This window comes from Schistocerca serialis, chromosome 10 (genome assembly GCF_023864345.2).
Source record: "Schistocerca serialis cubense isolate TAMUIC-IGC-003099 chromosome 10, iqSchSeri2.2, whole genome shotgun sequence".
NCBI classification, from domain to species: domain Eukaryota; kingdom Metazoa; phylum Arthropoda; class Insecta; order Orthoptera; family Acrididae; genus Schistocerca; species Schistocerca serialis.
In genome coordinates this window covers 249,698,556-249,720,221 of record NC_064647.1, presented here as the reverse complement: position 1 = coordinate 249,720,221, position 21,666 = coordinate 249,698,556, and the positions used below count along the sequence as shown (strand labels likewise).

Below are 21,666 nucleotides of genomic sequence, written 5' to 3'. Positions count from 1 at the left end.
ATTACATTAGTAACAGGTTAAACATTGACTAAAATGTGTTGTAATCCCAAAGTGTTTTGTTACATAATGCTTGGCAGTAATTTATAAAGCAGAGTGGCACTGCGGTAAGGCCAGTTTCCTTGCTCGACACGATCTCGTGCTCCATCTTTAACGACGTCATCGTCCGTAGCGTGCAAAACCCCATTCTTCCTCCCCTCCCCTCCATTTGTCCTCGCAAAAGGTGAGCGTGTGTGAACCTCAGCTCTGACGATCTGCCCATCTGTTCTAACCTTTCACTGCCTATTTTTCTTTTCTTCCTGGGGAAAGAACTAAGTGCTGAAAGCTAGGGGTAGTTATTATACCAGAGCTGTGTGAAGTCTGTTTACCAATTTAAAAAAAATATTGTTACATAGGTAGAGGAAAAAATAGATATGCAAAATTTATCACAAAATGAAACGTAATGAAGTTTTTCCTGTTTAATACACCTCTCTACGGAACTAGTTGTCTCATCATGTTCTCTGTAGCGACCCTTTCTGTGGTGGCAGAAGCAATCAGTAACACTGTGCAGGAGGTGAATGTCCCATATGTTTGATTGAAACACTATAGCTTTAACATAACCCCATTGACAGTGGTTGAAGGGCATGTACAACTTGGTGCACTGTGGAGTGTGGTAGCTGCAACTGTGTGGCAGGCCTGGGAGCACAGTCAGAGGCAGTCCCACACGACGATCGTTTCCCTCGGCTGTCCTCTTATCAAACACTGCCACTGTCCATAAGTTTCTTGTGCCGTACACAAATTTGTGCACGTGACACCGGATCTCCTCCGCAGTAAGTCTGCATGTCACATTTTGTGTCAGTAAACAGTGATACAAACTGTGCCTTCTGTTGAAGAGTAGATGTTTTATATGGAGTTTATCAGTATCTCATCCAGCAAATATGTAACTGAAACACACAGATGAAATGCTGTTTAAAAATTTGTTAACCACCGAGTTTGTAGTAAAAAGTAAGAAAGACATCCTCATTTACCTTTGTTATAGAGTATTGAAATTGTAGAGTGACTTGTGGACACCACCACATATTTTTCAGTGTGTATCAGTAGTATTTTGAATTTTATCACCTTATGTGCGTTGTGACAAAGCACTTTCTCTTCAAAATTCCAATGTTAAAGTTCCTACATCAAGCACATAGTATGAAAATTACCAAATTGGTAGAAACAAATTCCGCTCAGAAAACATTGTCACTCAGATCATTAAGTCTGTTGTCCTGGCTGCAGTGAGCTAATTAGTTTCATCAGAAATTATGGCAATCAAAAGTTATTGCAATTATAAAATTTAATACATGTAGCCATAGGGGAAAATCTGAACTAATATGTAAATTCAGAAGGAAAGACCACTTCCAAATTAAAGAGCTATTTTTCCTCTGTACTGAAAAGTATAAGGGGCGTTCAAATGAAACTCAGTCACTAGTGTAAAGTAGCGGTAATGATTTTATTAATTCAAAAATGTAGTTATACTACACAGTACACATATTCAAAAATAGTTGCCAAAACTGTTGGCCTATGTATCCCATTGCGACACCAGCCGGCCGATTCCGTCCTTGAAGAAGCTAGTAGGCTGCTGTCAGATCCAGGCCTGGACTCACTCACACACTGCGTCGTCCGTTGCGAATCGATGTCCGCGAATAGCTTGTTTTAGAGGTCCAAGCACATGAAAGCCACACTGTGAAAGGTCGGGACATTATGGTGAATGTTGAGCATTTCCCACCGAAACTGCTGCAAAGTCGTCTTCACCACATTGGCCATGTGTGGGCTGTTGTTATTATGCAGGTGGATAATGCAATTGGACAACGTGCCTTGGTGTTTCGACTTTATGGCTTGTCTAAGGTTCTGTGAAGTGGCTTGATGACGCTGGGCATTGATGGTGGTTCTCCGCCGACAAGCAGTGGCCCCTTGTGGTCAGAAAAAGAGGACATCATGAGCTTACCAGAACTGGTGTGCATGGCCTTTGATTTCTATGTAGGTGGCGAAGTCGCATGTTTCCACTGCTTGCTCTGACGCTTGCTTTCCAGTTCAAAATGGTGACACCATGTTTTGTCGCCTGTGACAATATGCCACAGAAAGCTGTATTCTCCTCATGGTAATGTTACAGATGATTCAAAGACAGCGCCATTAGCATATTGCACTGTTCAGCGGTCAGTTGGTGGGAAACCCACTTCACACAGATCTTTCGAAAGTTCAAGTGTTGATGTATTATGATGTGGGCGGCGCCCACACTAACACCCAGTAACTGATGGATCTTGTCCACAGTGTTTCTGCGGTTGTCTAAGACTAAAGCATTCACTTCCGCAACCATTTCCGGTGTGATCACACGATGAGTGTGTCCAGGACGAGCATCGTCTTCCAGTGACTCGCGCCCCTCAAGGAATTGTTTGCGCCATCCCACAACAGTTGAACGATTCAGACTGTATTCACTGTACACAGCCTTCATCCATCAATACATTTCATGGCCTCCAGCTCCTTCTGCCGCCAAAAATCGAATCACTCCTCGTTGTTCCTGCTTACTGGCCTGAATGTTTGGTAGTGGATGATAACTTTTGTGACCACCTTCTCTTCAGTGTGAAACCACACTGGTGCTTTGAAACATCAAATGGTGCACACACATCAGTCTCTCTACTAATAGATGGTGCCACCATACCCGCAGTTACGTGGTGCTACCTTATGTGCAAGGAAAAGGTAGATGCACTGACCAGGTTTAATTTGAATGAACCTCGTATTTACATTAACCCACAAATAATTAGTTAAAAAGATATTTTTAATTAAAAATTTCACCTGGTCGAACCTTTCAGTGCCAGTTTCAGCCAAAATACTGTAAATTTCAGGGATCTGTTGATATGCTTTTCATGACCTGATGTTTCTGAATCTGTTGAAACCCATATTAGTGAGTCTGATATTCCGGTACGACAATTTGGATGGCTCGCCAGAAGGCACAGGTGTAGATGACAGCTGCTAGGCGGCGCCCATATAATCGGCGAGCACTGCTGTCGCTGCCACAGTGCTATCACTGCCATGACTGCCTGTCAGCACTCACAGGGGCCCTATAAAGCCTGCAGCGCATGGGCTCAGAAGTCAGTCGTGTTGTTATTACGCTCTTGTGTTCTGTACCGTACGCATCTTTGTTGGTTCCTGAATCTCACTACGTCGTGGCTCTCCATCTGTTTTATTCTAAAGACTTGTGTACTGTCTTATCTGTTCAGTGTTGTTGTTGTTGTTGTTGTTGTTGTTGTTCTTCTTCTTCTTCTTCTTCTTGTTGTCATTGCTGTGTCCGTTCGTAGTTGTCGTCATCCTCGTTGCCATCCATTGCTCTCTTTCTGTGGGTTTGGGTGACTCATCAATGAGTCGGCCTATGGCTTCCTATCTGTTTCCAGTTACCAGAATGAGCAATGGAGTTTAATTAAAAATTACTAAATTTTCAGTAACTGAATTTTAATGACCAAGATGGTTATAAACCTGGAATTCCCTACTGCGTAAGCATAAATTAGTATTCCATATTTTAATAAATGCTGTTGGTGATACATTATGTACAATCAAAATATAACAACAAAACCAATAGTGAATAAAAAATGAACTTTCTGACCTATAGAATTTGTAATTATTTATAGAATTTGTAACTATTATAAGTGAATCAAGTCTTTATAAGGCTGATGCTTGCTCCATTTTTACTCTTGCTGTGGTCTGTGCTATCACTCACACTCATTCTGTTCAGTGCCAGTCTATTCTTAGTCTGTTTCATCTGTTCTTAGTCTTTGCTACAGCTTCAAGGTTATCTAGTCTGGTTTTTTAAAGCCCAGCCAAGGGGCCATGTGTATTTTGTCTTTGTTCATTCAATTGAAGCTGAGAGGACTTTTTTAGGTATTAGGAATATATCTCAAAATGTGTATTTTGATTCGTTGGAATAATATTTGTGAGTGCAGTAACAGTTCTGTGACTTTTTGTATTTAATTGCGTGTGAAGCAACAAATGATCTCTAAACATGTACTGCATGAAATCTTTCTTTTTTGAAGAAATAAAAACTACTATGCTCCGCATAAGTCGATACTACCTACCTGTCTGTAAACGTGAGGGACCTGGTAGGATCTTAAAGATGTGATTAAAGACTGGTAAACTTCCAGTTGTGAATTTACAAAGGAGTTTTTGGCTAGTTATTTTGAGGATAGAACCTACATCAGCATTTTCAGGGGGTGATCCAATGAAACTGTGCAGCTACTGTTGGCTTATTCCGTAACGGGCACTTCTTCCCACGACACGCATCAGACCCTATAAGCTTCAAAATCATATCCCATTATCACTTTGGTGGAAGAGTGTGATAAATACTATAGATATTCCTATTTTGCACTGAATTTACACAGTCCAGTCACAGTAATGAGACCACACTCACTCTTGAACTCTTCAGTTTGGCTTAGTTCAAAGTCATGTTCCATTTTAAATTTCACCCAGCAGATTCATATAGCACTACTGATGTGGGGAATCACTATTCTAGTCCTGTTTAACAAACTTGGTGTACATGTTGTTGGTGATATTTATCATTAAATGTTTTTTACTGTAGCTTAGCCAGTAATTCCTTACTATCATTAAACAAATCAGTTGCTACTGTTGAGCTTTATAAAATAACTTCTATCAAATGTTTTGAAGAACTTACACTTGAAAAATGGGACACTTCTTTTACATAGAACTTTTCTCCTTTGTAGGTTCCCGCCCCAGGAGAAGATGTGCAATCAGGACAAACTATGCTCTTTTTTTTGCAGGATGGTGAGTAGCTGTCTTACTTATCTAATGTTTATGCATCTCAAAAAGTCTTTAGATATGTACATAATACGCTCTCAAAACATCAAATTGTAATTGGCGTAAACAACTGTGTGGCAACCACTTGCTATTTCTAACTGTGGAAACTTCATTAGATTTCCATTTCGGTAATTTCTAAAAAAAATCAGTATGTGTCACAGAGTTTGTCATGTGGGACTTTCCTTTGGTGTTATCATAGGATTGGCAAGTGTGTGATTTGCCAAACAGGTAATACTGTCATAAAGTTTGATGACCAAAATGTAGTTTTAGGTGAAATGAGCAGACACTGAGAAAACTACTGTTGCTAAATTGATTCATTTTTGAGTACAAATGCAAATTGTATGCAGCTGCCTCTGGATGCTTTTACCAACAAATCACATAATGTACCAAGTCTATTCCTTGTGATACTAGTGGTACTATGTGAGAGCAGTTAATGGTGTTAAGGGGGGTAGAACGTCAAACGGGCCGACGTGGAGCAGGAGAGGCACCACAGGACATTTTAATTTCCACTGTCTATACTTTTACAAATAAATTCAGAAAACTTTGACAGCATGACAAGGAAGGATTCAGGATTCATACTCATAGCAGTGACAGCTCAAAAACGTAACAAAATACATTTTTTTACATGTGAAATTTCATCATTTTTTCACTTACTACTGGCTTTAATTTATGAAAGACTGAATGAACTGTTAAATTTTAAATTTCATGTTTAGAAAAAACTGAAATTTTATAGTTAATTATCTGTTTTTACCACAGTTTTTTAATAGATTTGGAAAATTCTAGAGTTTCATTCACCTGTAAGTACTGTTCGTATGCTGTGCAAAATTCATCGAAGAATCTCTCTTACTTAGGAAGAAAAGTGTACCTATAGCAACAAATGCAGACAGTAGTAAGTGAAAAAAATGATGAAATTTCACTTCTAAAAAAAGGTATTTTTCTATGTTTTTGAACTTCTACTGCTATGAGTGAGTCCTCAATCCTTCCTGGTCATGCTGACAAAGTTTTATGAATTTATTTTTAAAAGTATAGACATTAGAAATCAAAATGTCCTGCGGTGACTCTCCTGCTCCAAGTCTGCCCGTTTGACGTCCTACCCCCCTCAACTGTTTTGTAGTACTTTCAGTGATGTTTATTGATTTAAACTGGGAATGTTGGTGGCATCCTTCATTAGTCTGATGCAATATCTCAATGTTGCTTCATGTTTCATTTTTGTTTCCTTTTTTGAGATGGTTTTGACTGGCATTAATGAGGTTTTTGTCTGTTTCCAGGAATGCTGATTAAAACAACAAAGAAAGAACACAGTTTTAGTAAGAAACTATATTATTGTCTGATACATATAACTGGAACTGTACAGTATTAAATATATGAGCAAATGCTTAATGTACTTATTATAATTTTTGATCTGGTGGAGAATGCGTGTGCACCAATGAAATTCAGATTATTAAAAATGTTTAGTATGGTGCAAAACATGTACTGCTTTTCATGAAATTGTTGATTTGCTTGGGCAGCTTAGAACGTGCTTTAATATAAATGAAAAGTTACATAGTGCCATATAAGATAACAAATGGCAAAGACACATTATATAGCTTTTTGTGTAGGGTATGCAAACCCAGAGTCATCATGACCCTCAAGTAAGGGAGAAAGAAACCTTTCCGAAAACTCCTGCTTAACAGGCAGTAATAGTATCACCTATGTTGGTTACTTCTCTTTATTTTTATGTCATCGATTAATATTAAATATTATGTGGCATCAGAAATGAAATTAATGTGCATTGTTACTTCATTACCAGAAACTGAAAATATTTATATAATTATGAGAATATTTTGAGCTCTTTTGTTTCTTTATACTCTTAAAAAAGTTGAGAATTGTGAAGCACTTTTGTAATTACTGTTACAAACAAGTAGAGTAAAGAAAGCTTTTATTTGCACCAAATTGTATTAATGTAACTTAAATAAAATAATGCTTCAGTCAGAAATGATTTGGTACTGAATATTTATTTATTTATTGGGTGTAAGAAGGAAACAAACTGTAGTGAAATTTATCTGCTAAGTGATGGCACAAGACATTTTAGTGTTTCTGCTTTTCCTGTTGTGACATCATCTATAACAAGAGTATGATGTAATTGGATAGATAAAAAATCTTCTCACCAAGCAGTGGCAGAACACGCACATAAAAAAGGTTATAATTAGAAAAGTTTTTTGAGCCAGTTCTGCCTTCTTTAGGCAAAAGGGTTGAAGGGTAAGGAAGAGGGGTGAAGGAAAAGGTCCGGAGAGGCCTAGGAAAAGGGGTAGATTTTGGAAAAGTCACCAGAAATGCGGGTTAGGAGAGACTTACAGGATGAGTATTCTCTTGGTGGTGGGGGGGTACCTGTTAGAGAACAGAAACAGAGTGAGTGTGAATGTAATGTTCCAAGTTCACAGTGGGAGGACATTAGTTATGGGTCAACATTACGAACATGTACAGATGGCGTGGTATCGCGTATGCAAGGTATAAATGGGCAGTGCATTGGCGGAGCTGTCATTTGTACTCAAGTGGTTCATGTGTAAAGGGGTCTGTGATAATGGCCACACAGTGTGAATTCATATTTGGAATGGTAGTTTCAGCTCGACACATGGAACATTCAGTTTTGGGGAAAGTTGGGTAATTCAGTATTCCAAGATCTGCAGTGCCAGAAGTGTGCCGAGAATACCAAATGTTAGGCATTGCCTCTCACCGAGGACAATGCAGTGGCAGACAGCCTTCACTTAGAGACTGAGAGCAGCGGTGTTTGTGTGGAGTTGTAATTGATAATAGACAAGCAACACTGTGTGAAATAACCACAGAACTCAACCTGCGACGAACAACGACCGTATCTGTTAGGACAGTGTGGTGAAATTTGGCGCTAATGGGCTATGGCAGCAGACGACTGATACGAATGCCTTTGGTAACAGCATGACATCAACTACAGTACCTCTCCTGGATCCGTGATCATATCGGTTGGACACTAGACAACTGGAGAGCTGTGGACTTGTCAGATGAGTCCCCATTTCAGTAGGTAGGAGCTGATGGTAGCAAGGGCGTACCCAGGATCTGAACTGGGGGGGGGGGGGGGGGGCAGGTCATACTAGTCTCAGGAAACAAGGACTTGAGACAACATACAGCACTTTTTATTAAATCAAACAGTAAACCAGTGAAAAACTGCTTTTAATAAACATTTTAGATACAAGAACGCATTTGTACAATCCGAGAAAACATACAGCATTTCTTGTTAAATAAAACAGTAAACTAGTGAAAAACTGCGAATATCTACTGGGGGGGGGGGGGGGGGGGGCCAGCTGCCCCTCCCCCCTGCCCCTCGCTGGGTGCGCCCGTGGTTGCCACGCTCTACTCAATGACACTATCCCCACAAACGGCACAAATGTGTCTGGCTGCCTCCGCTGCTCTCACCCCTCGCTCCAATCACAAAATAGCGACATGTAAACTCAAATAGCAATACTGAGCTACAAACAAAAAAACGACAATCGATAAATAAATCCATAGCAACCGAATACGAACATGCAAAACAAAAAAGCTACGAACTTACGTACAAACCTAAAAGTTCGAAGCTTATTGTAATTTTCTGCCTCACAACACACTGTTTCGGTATCAGCTTCCACGCATGTAAGTTATATGTTCACAGTAAAAATATGAGAAAAATAATAAAAGCAACAAGGAACATGATATTCCAGTCAGTATGTCACCAACATGTCAGAATTAGGATACAATTTCGTACCTATAACATGTGGCTGCTGGCAGATTTCGAGTTTAATGTGTTACACATTCAACAGAATTCAATTTTTAGTGCACCATACACTTGTCTTTTAAACCATCACCACTTGTTACCGATGTTGCCTATCTCCAGAGGTAATTCTTAACATTTCTGTTCGCAACGAAAGAAAGCATTATTGTAAATCATGGCAACTAACGATTGGATTATCCGGAATTATCAACGGATACATTTCCAGTTTAGTTCGTTGCAAAAGGTTTCTTGTACAATAACATAAACGAGGAGAGTCGATTAGAAGACATTTATAAAGAAAGCCGCAAACGAACCCAGTGCGATTTTTAAAGGGTCACTTGGGTTCTGTTGATCACAGAGATAAGCGGTCCAGTGTTTTGGGTAGTCCTTGGCCTAGCAACCATTTGTGCAACTATTCGAAGAATGGGCATACTCTAGTTGTCCTACAGTACAGACTCAAAATCTAATCATTAGGCACTTCCTCCAGCCAGGCAAATCGGTTATTTCTTCTACATCAGGAGTTGTCTAGGGTGGACTTTAGGCGACTTATAAAAGCACCGTTTGTTCCTGAGGAAATCTCGAAAAGCCGTGATTGTTGAACACGAAAAGTACCAATGGTGGGATGGGTACTTCTACGATTTCTATTCGTGGCAGATAGTCGATATTTTTACCATGCGTTCTTAAGATATCTCGGGAACCTCGAAACTTTTTTCGATATCATTATCAGTTACCCAGTTCCAGACGTTCAAAGTTATTATACATATGCACACAAATATGCAATTAAATTTATTTATAACTGACATAGTGAACACATGGCGAAGGTTCTAGAGTCATCGGAAAGTTTCTGAGGTCATCAAACTGTGTTTATAGTCAGCATTTTCTCACCAATAAAATTTTATGACACCCTGTCTCTGTATAATGGACACTTCATGTCGATCCGAATAGCTCGAAAAGGCACTGCGGTGAAAAAAAGTTGGCTAAAAAGGGTCTTACAATAACTGAAAAGAACTTAACATATCTGCCAAAAATTATGTAAGACTGGAACGACTGCAATTTCAGGAAAATATGTGTAATAAGTTTATACTGTTTTAAGACACAAATCATGTCGGGTGTTGTCGATGAATTGCGATCGATGAGCAAAATATATTTAAAAAATGTAAAGCGAACAATTTTGTTTTAATCATTCATTTTGCACACTTATTTGTTGTTCATATGTTACAGAGTATATAAATAAACTGTCAAAACTTAACCGAGCTATAGAATTCATTTTACACCGAAGCCCCAAAGAAACTGGTAGAGGCATGCGTATTCAAATCAAATCAAATCAAAAAAGTGAGATGCCTTTCTTAGGGACCACTTTCTGCTCTTGATATTTATACTGTATAAGGACAGAAGGCTGCTTCATCCACTCCTCCCAGCAATCCATTGTAGTTCTTCACCACTGCAGGTCTATCCACGGAGATCTTATATGTCTTTTTGCGGTCATATAGGCTGCGTACGGTGACGACCTTGTCGCAGTGGGTAAACAGGCAGAATACGGCGCTGAGGACTGCAACGTCTATATAAGACAACAAGTGTCTTGAAAAGTTGTTAGATCGATTACTACTGCTACAGTGGAGGCTATGAAGATTAGAGTTCGCACGTGGTGTTAATAGTCAGCGCACGAGCAATGGGACACAGCATCTCTGAGGTAGCGATGAAGTGGGGATTATCCCGTACGACTATTTCACGAGTGTATCGTGAATATAAGGAATCTTGTAAAACATCAAATCTCCAACATCGTTGCGGCCGGAAAACGATCGTGCAAGAACGGGACCAACGACGACTGAAGAGAATCGCTACAGATTTCAATGCTGGGCACGAATGTGTGACCTATCCAATGAAACATCAACGATATGGGCTTTCGGAGTCGTGTACACTTGATGACTGCACGACAAAAAGCTTTACGCTTCGCCTGGGCCCGTCAACACCGACATCGGACTGCCGATGACTGGAAACATGTTGCCTGGTGGGATGAGTCTCGATTCAAATTGTATTGAGCAGATGGACGTGTACGGGTATGGCGACAACCTCATGAATCCGTGGACGTTGCATGTCAGCAGGGGTCTGTTCAAGCTGGTGGAGGCCGTGTAATGGTGTGGGGTGTGTGCAGCTGCAGTGGGATGTGGGACCCCTGATACATCTAGATACGACTCTAACAGATGACACGTACGTAAGCATTCTGTGTGATTACCTGCATCCATTCATGTCCATTGTGCATTCCGACGGACTTGTGCAATTCCAGCAGGACAATGCGACACCCCACACGTCCAGAATTGCTACAGAGTGGCTTCAGGAACATTCTTCTGAATGTAAACTCTTCCGCCGGCCTCTGAACTCCACAGACATGGACGTTATTGAACGTATCTGGGATGCCTTGCAACGTGATATTCAGAAGAGATCTCCATCCCCTTGTACTCTTATAGATTTATGGACAGCACTGCAGGATTCATGGTGTCAGTTACCTGCATCACTACTTGAGACATTAGCTGAGTCCATGCCACGTCGTGTTGCGGCGCTTCTGCGTGCTCGCAGGGGCCCTATACGATATTAGGCAGATTTACCAATTTCTTTGGCTCTTCAGTATATATAAGTAGCAGGGAAAAGAAGGGAACCAGTGTAAAAATGTTCCTGCTGGAGCACAAAAAAAGCCGAATATGTTCCTCTCTGAAAGACTGTGGGAGAAAAGCGAGGAACCAACTGGCTCCATTCTGATTCTGCCTTCCTCACCAGTTTTGGCATGCGAACGCAAGCACCCTTTTTTGTGGTGGACGAGACTAGCAGAGAGGCAGTGACGGTGGAAGAGAGATGAGACACTACCAGACGTGTGGCGCTTGATGCAACAGTAACGTGACTTTCTTGTACGGCCACTCACCTTGCATTTTGTTGATTAACTGTTGGTACTGATATCGCTTAGTGATTTCTCCCCTCAAATGTGACAGCAGTAGGTGGCAAAGCTGTGGCCCTTTCACAGGTAGTGGAACTGGAGACATGCTATTTGAGTCTTCAAAAGGTGTATTGGCAAGGAGACACCTCATAATGTCCATCTGGATGTCCTTTCAGTTGTCCAGTTCCTTGTATTCAGCAGCCAAGTGTTGATGACCATAATGTCCCGAAAGTGAGATGCCTTTCTTAGGGACCACTTTCTGCTCTTGATATTTATACTGTATAAGGACAGAAGGCTGCTTCATCCACTCCTCCCAGCAATCCATTGTAGTTCTTCACCACTGCAGGTCTATCCACGGAGATCTTATATGTCTTTTTGCGGTCATATAGGCTGCGTACGGTGACGACCTTGTCGCAGTGGGTACACCGGTTCCCGTCAGATCACCGAAGTTAAGCGCTGTCGGCACTTGGATGGGTGACATTGCTTCTGATATCACCAACTGCCGCATTGGATTCCAATAAATGCTACACTTACTCATTTTCAGAATGCCCACAAACATGATGACTACCATACATTTCTTCATTTATTTCCTTTCAACAGGTCGGATACGTTTGCTGTTGGTTTTCTGTCTAATGAAGAGATTACTTTGAAATACGAATCTTTCCAGGATGTCATTGGTAAGCAGTTTTTCAAAGAACTTACTGGAGGAGCGATTGTGAGATTCAGGTCGCTAGGCTTAGTATCTGTCACTTCACTAGAATGAGGTCTTTTCAGAATATCTCTCTTCTGCCAACGATATACAATGTACGTCTTGAATGTGTGTCGTTCTTCACTAACGAGAGAGTTGGTTGCGTCAGGATAACGGCTCCTCTTGCTTGTTGGGCATTGTGTAATCAGGTTCGGTTTACTAGAGCTGCATGCCAAATCTGGCCTAGAGAATGGTCTATTTGTACTTCCAGCTTCATTATCTTCAATATGGGAAGAGTTACTACTTACCACTTCATCCTGTGGCATATTCTTCACTGAAATCATCTTCGCTACATTACAACCACTTTAGGCATTTTATAAAATATTTGAAGCATTTATTTTAATTACACACTGAGAACAACTGAAGATTATAAAAATTAAAATCACACACTCACCTGGCACCAATCCCAGGAGCTTTCTCGATTTCGAAACTGTAACAGTCACTAAGCCTGTTGGTGCTGCCATCTGCAGTCACTGAGATGAAGCAAATACGTAGCATTCACTGACCAGAGATAATAAGAGAGGTCTTTATATCTGTCACAGACTACCCAAATCCTACATAGAGGTTTGCGTCTTGCACGGGAACCCACCGCAGCTAAATTCACTGAATATCCTTCAGTTTGCCTCAGACGTTTTAGAAATGCCTCTTGTGTTGGGTGTACCGGTTTTATGAAACTGCTAAAATGATAACACTGTTGTTATAACATCTGAACACGTTTCTGTGACGACATAACAGATTTCATTTATAAATAAATAGTTCTGTTGTCATCGCAATCGAGCGATATGCAATACCGAATGACAGAAGAATGCGCAACTCGACACACCGAGATGTTTCTTATAGATGTTTCAGAATGCAACTGGTCTATGTAGCTATACACTTTTTGTTGTAAGATTTGCGCAAAACTAATCTCCTGTTAACTCATGTGGCTTTCATCTATCAATAAATTTTCAATCACAAGACGGGATACCGCGAGAAAAATGTCCACGTTAAAAATCTGGCTTCGTAACTGCTTCATATCTTGGTGTTAGTCCGCCTGCTTTGCTGAGTGGCAATGCGCTTGCCTCCCAAGTAGCGGGCCCGGATTCGATTCCCGGCCGGCTTGGAGATTTTCTCCGCCCGTGGCCGGGTGTTGTGTTCTTATTCATCATCTCATGCTCATCGAGGCGAAAGTCGCCCAATGTGGCATCGACTGAATAAGACTCGCAACATGGCGGCCGAACTTCCCCTGGACGGGTCCTCCCGGCCAACAATGCCATATGATCATTTCATTTTATCTTGGTGTTGGTAGGTACAGCTGAATGTTTCCGTCATTATGTATTTAAAGACACAGATGTCTCCATTCACTATATTCCCACGGTTATTTGGTTTCGCCAGGAATGTAAAGAGGACCCTGGAATCCCATTCTCATAACAGACGCTTCACGAGGAGCTTCCCACTCGTTGAATCTACATAAATAAAAATCATCTGCCGCACGCATGAAAAGATCTTCACTTGAGAATGACTCGACCGATCTGTATGATTCTTTTTTGTTGTGTTTATAACTGTCAGGACATCTTTTGTATGGTAGAAAAATTTTGGAAATTCCACCGAGAAGTCGGAAATTTGGATGGTGTTTTTGTATGAAAATCTCAATGAAAGAAATGTGACGGTCGGTTTGACAGTTCTGCTGTCACATGTTTTCATACTAACAACAAATTTCGCCTTGAATATCGATATTTTGCGAAAAAGGATACAATTCAAAGTGATATTTCAGTGTGTTATTGGTGGTGATCATATCTTTGGCCTTGCAAAGACTGAATTGATGTCAGTTCATGGTAATTCAAAATGTTGCAAACATTCAATTGATTTTAGTTCGTGGTTTATTTCTGTGGAAAAATGCCGCCAATGAGGCGTCAAAATATCGCTCGGCGTACGCGCAACGCAGGCCATCAACGTGATCGTAGAATCAGACTGAAGAAGAGCGTAGACAGCGTTTGGAGGCAAATCGAACAAGAATTTCTCGAGCGCGATTATTATGACTCCCGAACAACGGACACAGCCGAGGTCTCTCGCTCAGCGTGAGATTACGACAAAACAGCTTGGAACGTCGACAAAACAGACAGCCAAATGTGAAAGTTCGAACTGAGCGTCTGGTGTTCGGACACAGTCCAACAGTCGATTACGCCGTGGATGTATTGATAAATTTCGGAACAGTTAAAAATATTTCTCAACATTGCAATGCTTTGAGATTTGGCCACGAACCACCAGGATTACGTAGTGCGAGTGGAAAGGCCAAATTACTACAATTAACACAACCACCAGAGTCCCTGGCACCATTGCTTTCTGGCGAAGAACCTCTGTCGGATTGTTTCTTGCTTGATGTATGTTAGTACAACGGTTCCTTCCAAATGACATCATTTGGTGGGATTGTTATCGGAGAACTAGGTTTTAAGGTAAGTTCTTTGTCGACTGTATCACACATCACATATACAAACATCACACAAAGAATGTGATTGAAGCAAAGACAGTCATAGGACAGTTCAAAGGCTAGTATGTTCTGATTCCAAGTACACCACTGATTGCAACTGACTTGCCGTTTCAATTTAAGCTTGTCCAGTTTCCGGTTCGCCTTGCATTCGTATTGATGGTTGATAAATCGCAAGGCCAGTCGTTGGAAGTGTGTGGAATAAACCCCGAGCTGCCGTGTTTTCACCATGGGCAGTTGAACGTGGCGTGTCCTTGAGTCGGTAAACCATCACCGCTATTCATTTTCTCTCTGGACGGGAAGATAGAAAATATCGTTCATCACCAAGCGTTGTGATTACCCCTTAACACACCAGCAAATTGTTGTCAGAACAATGAATTCCGATTAATTTCATTTCAATAAATTCATGATCTTACCGAAACTGGTTTGTTTCAATTCACACAAATTTAAGGAAAGATTCGATTGTATAATTCCCTTCTTGGCCGACTAACTGACTGAGGAACAACACGCAGCCTAAACCACAGGAGAGATAGACATGTTGTACAATAAACCTTTCTGTAAACCTGTTTGCGGTAAAGAACATGCTAGGCTGTCCCGTGAAACTGTGCGGATTTTTTTCCCCTTCTGCAATCATTATAGAAGAAAGCTGGAAAGTTGTGTTTATGGCTAACTTTATAGTCCTGTCTGTTCATAGAATAAAACCGTGCGACATACTGTCATTAAAGCTACTATCCTCACAGATCCAGTAGCTGCAATTGTCTCTCTCATACCCCACGTGCTAATGAGTCCAACTGATTTATGCATCATTTTTTTCTATTACCAATCAAGGTTTCGTTTGGTATAACAATAAATAAAGTCACGGAGAGGGAGCAGGAGGAGATGGATAGAGTAGGGTAGGAAATAGATATGAAGAAGGGGCAGCAGGATATGGACAGAGAGATGAGGGGAGCAGGAGATGGGTAGTGTGTGGGATAAGAGGTGTACAGGGAGCGGGGGAAACAAATGGTTCAAATGGCTCTGAGGACTATGGGACTTAAAATCTAAGGTCATCAGTCCCCTAGAACTTAGAACTACTTAAACCTAACTACTTAAGGACATCACACAACACCCAGTCATCATGAGGCAGAGAAAATCCCTGACCCCGCCGGGAATCGAACCCGGGAACCCGGGCGTGGGAAGCGAGAGTGTGGGGGAAACGTAGTGGACAGACATAGGGAGCGAAGGAGGAGGAGATGGACGAAGAGAGGGAGGAGGGGGAGGGGAATAGAGAGATGGGGGGGGGGGAGAAGAATATTAGGACGTATAGCCAATTCGCATCCATATTTTGCAGTTGTGAAGCATTACTGGATTCACGGGTTTTTACTAAAAAGGAGAGATTTGAACGTTCCCTCAACGATTCGACCCTATTTCAGCATACGTAAGGTTCACGACTGAGACTTCCTGTAGGCAAAAATATGAGGCGCAATTCTAAGTCACTGTTGAGAAAATCGCATTCGAAAAGTGACGGTGTAGTTCTTGTCTACTTGCCACCTGCTTGTCACTCTGGACCAGTGGAGGCTCAATGGCAAGAGTCCTTTCTCCTGCAGGCGAAGTCCACATAAACAGATCTTTTTCTAGTATGCACTCATTTGAGTCAGTAAATGTATGTGTATGGTTTTATTTGATATTTATAATTATTTGAACAGTGGAATAGTAAGTAAGAGCAGGAATCAAATTTTGTTAAGAGCCAATGGAGATGGCTAAGTGGGACACGCCTGCCGGCTAAACAACCGTTGGTTGGTTGTTTTGGGGGAGGGGACCAAACAGCGAGGTCAACCGTCCTATCGGATGAAGGAAGGATGGGGAGGGAAATTGGCAGTGACCTTTGAAAGGAACCAACCTGGTATTTACCTGAAGAGGAAAACCTAAATTAGGATCGGACATAGGGTTTGAACCATCGCCCTTCCGAATGCGAGTCCAGTGTGCTAACGACTGCGCTACCTCGCTCGGTACAAAACCGTGTCACAGCTGAATATCAACACGGGAGGCCCAAAGTACAAACAAACTATGAGCACATTTCTTCAGGCTATGTGAGAGCGAAGCGAAGAACTACAGATTCAGCACTTCGACAACAGTGGGGATACAGAAATAACGTGCTACTTTGACGAGGTTAGGTGTAGTGGCTTCATGTAGAGGTGCCATAAGAACACCTTATTACATGCAAACTTCACACAAATGAACCCTGTGAAACCGTAAACACTAGAGCATCCGAGAGCACCGAGAGACTCAGAAAACGAGACGAGATTCGGTCACCAATGTGTGTATGTGTTTGAGTGGGGAATCACCTCATCACCTGCTGTAAAACCTGCGCCGTCCTCGAGCTCATCCTCAGAGTGAGGCCGTTCCATCTGCAACACGGATACCAACGGAAGACCAGCAACGTTACGTTGCAGGATACTCTGGTGAATTCGACAAGCGTGTACAAGCTGCCGCCGACTTGTGGAGTCCACTGCTGCAAATGTACAGCCGTCTGGCCCTGGAACGGACTCTCGATCTGCAAACCGCATTCCTGCCGGTTACGACGGTGACTGACTGAGAATGGGGTGGGGGTCGATGTTTCGTGGATGAAGAAAGCGATCTGTCCGCCCGCAAGCGACCGTGCCCCCACTGCTGGGGCAGCGCAGGGACCTGAAAGCCCGTCTCACACGGAGCAAGATTCGCTGTACGTTTCCTTGCTGGCTCGCGCGACGGCTACCTCGCGGGCTCCGTCGTCTGCTAGCGGGCTGCCTTGCTGGGAACCTCGCAAGATTTCCAGGATAGGTCCGGTGCTGTTTTTCTTGTAAGGTTCCCTGCGTGCTACCTGCGTTGGCCAATCATGAGACGTTTCTTTTGTGACGTCAGACGCGGAAAGCTTGGGTGGGAAGCCTTTGTTGATAGTCGCTTTTCTGTTGTTGTGAGTTGCAGTAGGAAGTTCTCATAATTATTAAATAACGGCACCGCAGTGGTCCAAGGAAGCGATTGAAGCATTGATATGTAATTATAGGGAAGAGCAGTGTCTGTAAGTCGTGAAAAGCGCGAACTATTACAATAAACACTGTGGTGTCACCGCCAGACACCACACTTGCTAGGTGGTAGCCTTTAAATCGGCTGCGGTCCGTTAGTATACGTCGGACCCGCGTGTCGCCACTGTCAGTGATTGCAGACCGAGCGCCGCCACACGGCAGGTCTAGAGAGACTTCCTAGCACTCGCCCGAGTTGTACAGCCGATTTTTCTAGCGATGGTTCACTGACAAATTACGCTCTCATTTGCCGAGACGATAGTTAGCATAGCCTTCAGCTACGTCATTTGCTACGACCTAGCAAGGCGCCTTTATCATTTGCTGTTTATCTTGTGATGCATGTACCGTCAGACCGATGTTCACCAATTATGGATTAAAGTTAAGTATTCCAGAAGCTACGTACCTTTTTTTGCTAGTCTCTATTCCTTTAACTGTTCCAGACCTCACGCCAGCCGGCGTGAGCTTAAACGCGTGCCTTTCGGCTACCCGTCACAGTGGATTGGCTGTCTTGCCAGTCCACAACAAACACTTGCTTGCAGAAGCACTCTAAAGAGTTGCAAGTGCCGTGTGTCTCGTTCGACCATATACGACGAGCAAGGAGTGCTATATCAAAAATAAAATAAAGTCGTATACAACAGTCGTTATTGGTATATTTATAAAGTCAAACAGTAATGAACTGGTGATACTTTTCAAACAAAAGTAGGTGTTATGCGAGCTAACTTCAACTCTTTATGAAGCATGGAGAGCACACGGAGCAAGGTTCGCCGCAAGTTTGTGAGATGGCGTGCATGCCTGCCCGCTTGCATGGAAAGGAGCCGTCTATCTTCCATGCCGAAGCTCTCCCACGGTGCAAGATCGGCAGCTAGTTGTGTTGTGATCGGCTGCATGTTGTATCGAACGAAGATGGCTGCTTCAGGCACAGGTGTCCAGAGCAAACTGGCGTTATTAGCTGTTTTGGTGCTAAACGATGCAGAAATGCATGCTAATGAGAGAAGAAGAAAGAAAGAAAGAATGGACGAAAAACTGGATTAAGAGGAGTAACACTGGAAAAGGTGTGCTCTCCATTCTTCATAAAGATTTGAGGTTAGTTCGCATAACAGCTACTTTTGTTTGAAAGTATCACCATTTCATTACTGTTTGGCTTTATAAATATACCAATAATGACTGTTATATACGACTTTATTTTAGTTTTGCTACAGCACTCCTTGCTCGTCGTATATGGTCGAACGAGACACACGGCACTTGCAACTCTTTAGAGTGCTTCTGCACGCAAGTGTTTATTGTAATAGTTTGCGCTTTTCACGACCTACAGACACTGTTCTTCCCTATAAGTACATATCAGTGCTTCAATCGCTTCCTTGGACCACTGCGGTGCCATTATTTAATAATTACGAGGGCTATCCAGAAAGTAAGTTCCGATCGTCGGGGAAATGGGTACTACTGTAAAAATCAAAAATGTTTTATTTGCAAGAACTAGCCACAACTCCCAGCTAATTATCTAAATAATCGCCGCTTCGACTTAGACATTTTTCGTGGCGTTGTACCAATTTTCAATAGCCTTGTCATAGAAGGCAGCCGCCAGTGCTCTCCGCTAATTCTCTACGCAGGTCTACAGCTCTTTGTCTGTGCCAAAATGTTGTCCTCATAGCCCGCGGTTCGTGCGAGCAGAGATGAAACTCAGGGACTCAACTGCGGTCTGGGTGGTCAAATACTTCCCACTGAAAACGATGTAGCAGGATCTTCATTGCCCCTGCAGAGTGCAGATCAGAATTGTCATGAAGAAGGAACGGCGTGACAGTTGTGTTACGTGGGCTGCATAGCGTCAGGCGAAATTTCTCACCACGCCCTCGTACTTGGCGGGAGACTCTATTTTCTAGGTACATTTACGTTCTCACTGCGCGCTCAGGACTGAAAAGAGCGATGTGACGCGATCGACGGGCGTTCTACAGACACTGCTCAACACATCTGTGCAAAACTTCATCGGATTTTTACAGTGGTTTCCATTTCGCGACCGATCGGAATTTACTTTCTGGATAGCCCTTGTATAAGAACTTCCTACCGCACCTCACAACAGCAGAAAAGCGACTATCAACAAAGGCTTCCCACCCAAGCTTTCCGCGTCTGACGTCACAAACGAAACGTCTCATGATTGGCCAACGCAGGTAGCACGCAGGGAACCTTACAAGAAAAATAGCACCGGACCTATCCTGGAAATCTTGCGAGGTTCCCAGCAAGGTAGCCCGCTAGCAGACGACGGAGCCCGCGAGGTAGCCGTCGCGCGAGCCAGCAAGGAAACTTACACCGAATCTTGCTCCGTATGAGACGGGCTTTACCGGCTCTGTGATGGCACCGCCGCTGTCTTTTGTGCTGCTGCTGGGTTTTCAGCCTGCACACCAGCTGGCCAGTCGGCAACGGGAGCACGCAGCAGATCTCTGGCGCCAAACCAAAGCGCAGCCGCACTCGTCGAGGGCGCTGGGCCCCTGACGGACGTCCGCAGCCGCGCCAGCTGTGGGGACGCCCGGCCGCCGCGTCCTCCTGCGGCGGGTCTGCGGCACCGACCGTAGCCGACGCAGGACCTGTGCTCTGCGAGTTCATCGCCGGGCACTAGCGCGCCTCCTCGAGCTTTCCAGCAGTGCGGTCTCATCACGGCCGCTGTTAGGCAACGTCAGGAAGAAGTTGGAGTGATCCGAAAACTCTCCCCAGTAAATATTTTTTAATTCAGTGATGTTTCATTAGAGTCCCGGCGCTCTCACTCACCCCCGTTCTCCAGTTGACCTCCTGATAACAACGTGACCCCGCCTTGGGTCGTAACAAAATGTAAAACTTCTCTTTAATGGAATGGATAATGTAGAAAATTATCTGTCTGTGGAACATATTCATGCAGTGACTCGTAGTACCTCTGTTTCATTTTCTCCGTGCGGCGTGATCAGATTTTCTATGGCAGTGGGGGTGAAGTCTGAACTCTCCCATCATCTAGGGATTGAAAATAGGGCCATGGTAAAAATTGCTGTTTTGAAGAGCGCGCCGCAGCGCGTTGTGTGAAGTAGTCGCCCTCCGTTTCTGGTGGCGGTGGCGCCGCTGTGGCAATCGCAGCTTTGGTGTCTCCCTCTGGTGGGAAAGGGTAGCCTGTTCACGTGCATTTAAGGGGTGCTATGAGCTCGCTAGGGGTCCCTCCGATCCTCACCCCCCCTCCTTTCCTCCATTCTTTTCTTGGGCTCCCTCTCCCCCCTTCCATCCTCTTTTTTCCCCACCTACCCTCTCTCTGCCCCCCTTCTCTCCCCAGAGTCCTTTTGCATTTCCCTTTTCCGTCTTTCCCCATTCCCTCTCCCGTCTGCCCTGCCACTCCCCCCCCCCTCCCCCTTATGAGTCCTCTCCCACTCTCCCTCCTTTGGTTCCCCCCCTTTCGTTTTTCCTCTTCTCCCACCTTGTTTTCCCCCTCATCTGTCCAGGTCCACCCCCTCATCTGCCCTAGGCTATGGTGTGTCCTCTTTGTGCCGACATTTTAGTGCAGTGTTTACAGTGAGTGTTCAGTGTTGTGTGTCTTTTCCAAAGTGTTGCGAACGGCCATCATACTGTCGCTGGATGTGATTTTATATCTCTTGCGAACAGAAACCAGACTGTCGCGATGTTTTTTTAATTATCTGTCTACTATGTTACCTGTCTGCATCCTGTGTATTTTATTTGCTTTGCCAACCCTTTGCTTTATGTTTTAACTTTCCACTATTTTCCACCGTTTTACAATTTAAGTCCCCGTTTTATCGCCTGCTTTTGTTGTTTCTTAACTTCTTCTTACGTTTTAAAAAGTCTGTAGGCTGCAGAGCAGCGTACTAAGCTGCTGCCAGCCCGCCCCATTCGGGGGGAATCGAAATAAAATAAAGGAAAAAAACTCGCTAGGGGGCGAGTCTGGTCAGTTGGTCA

General features: G+C 43.2%; 1 protein-coding gene across 5 annotated transcripts in view; it reads left to right on the top strand.

Moving 5' to 3' along the window:
* LOC126424778 (uncharacterized) overlaps window positions 1-6,790 on the top strand; it is a 124,868-nt gene extending 118,078 nt beyond the window's left edge. For all 5 annotated transcript variants that reach the window (XM_050087539.1, XM_050087538.1, XM_050087542.1 and 2 more), the window contains exons 17-18: window positions 4,722-4,782; window positions 6,084-6,790. In XM_050087539.1, coding sequence (XP_049943496.1) covers window positions 4,722-4,782; window positions 6,084-6,096 — 74 coding nt within the window. In that variant the 3' untranslated portion in view covers window positions 6,097-6,790. The remainder of the gene's footprint in view (window positions 1-4,721; window positions 4,783-6,083) is intronic.
* The last annotated feature ends 14,876 nt before the right edge of the window (window positions 6,791-21,666 follow it).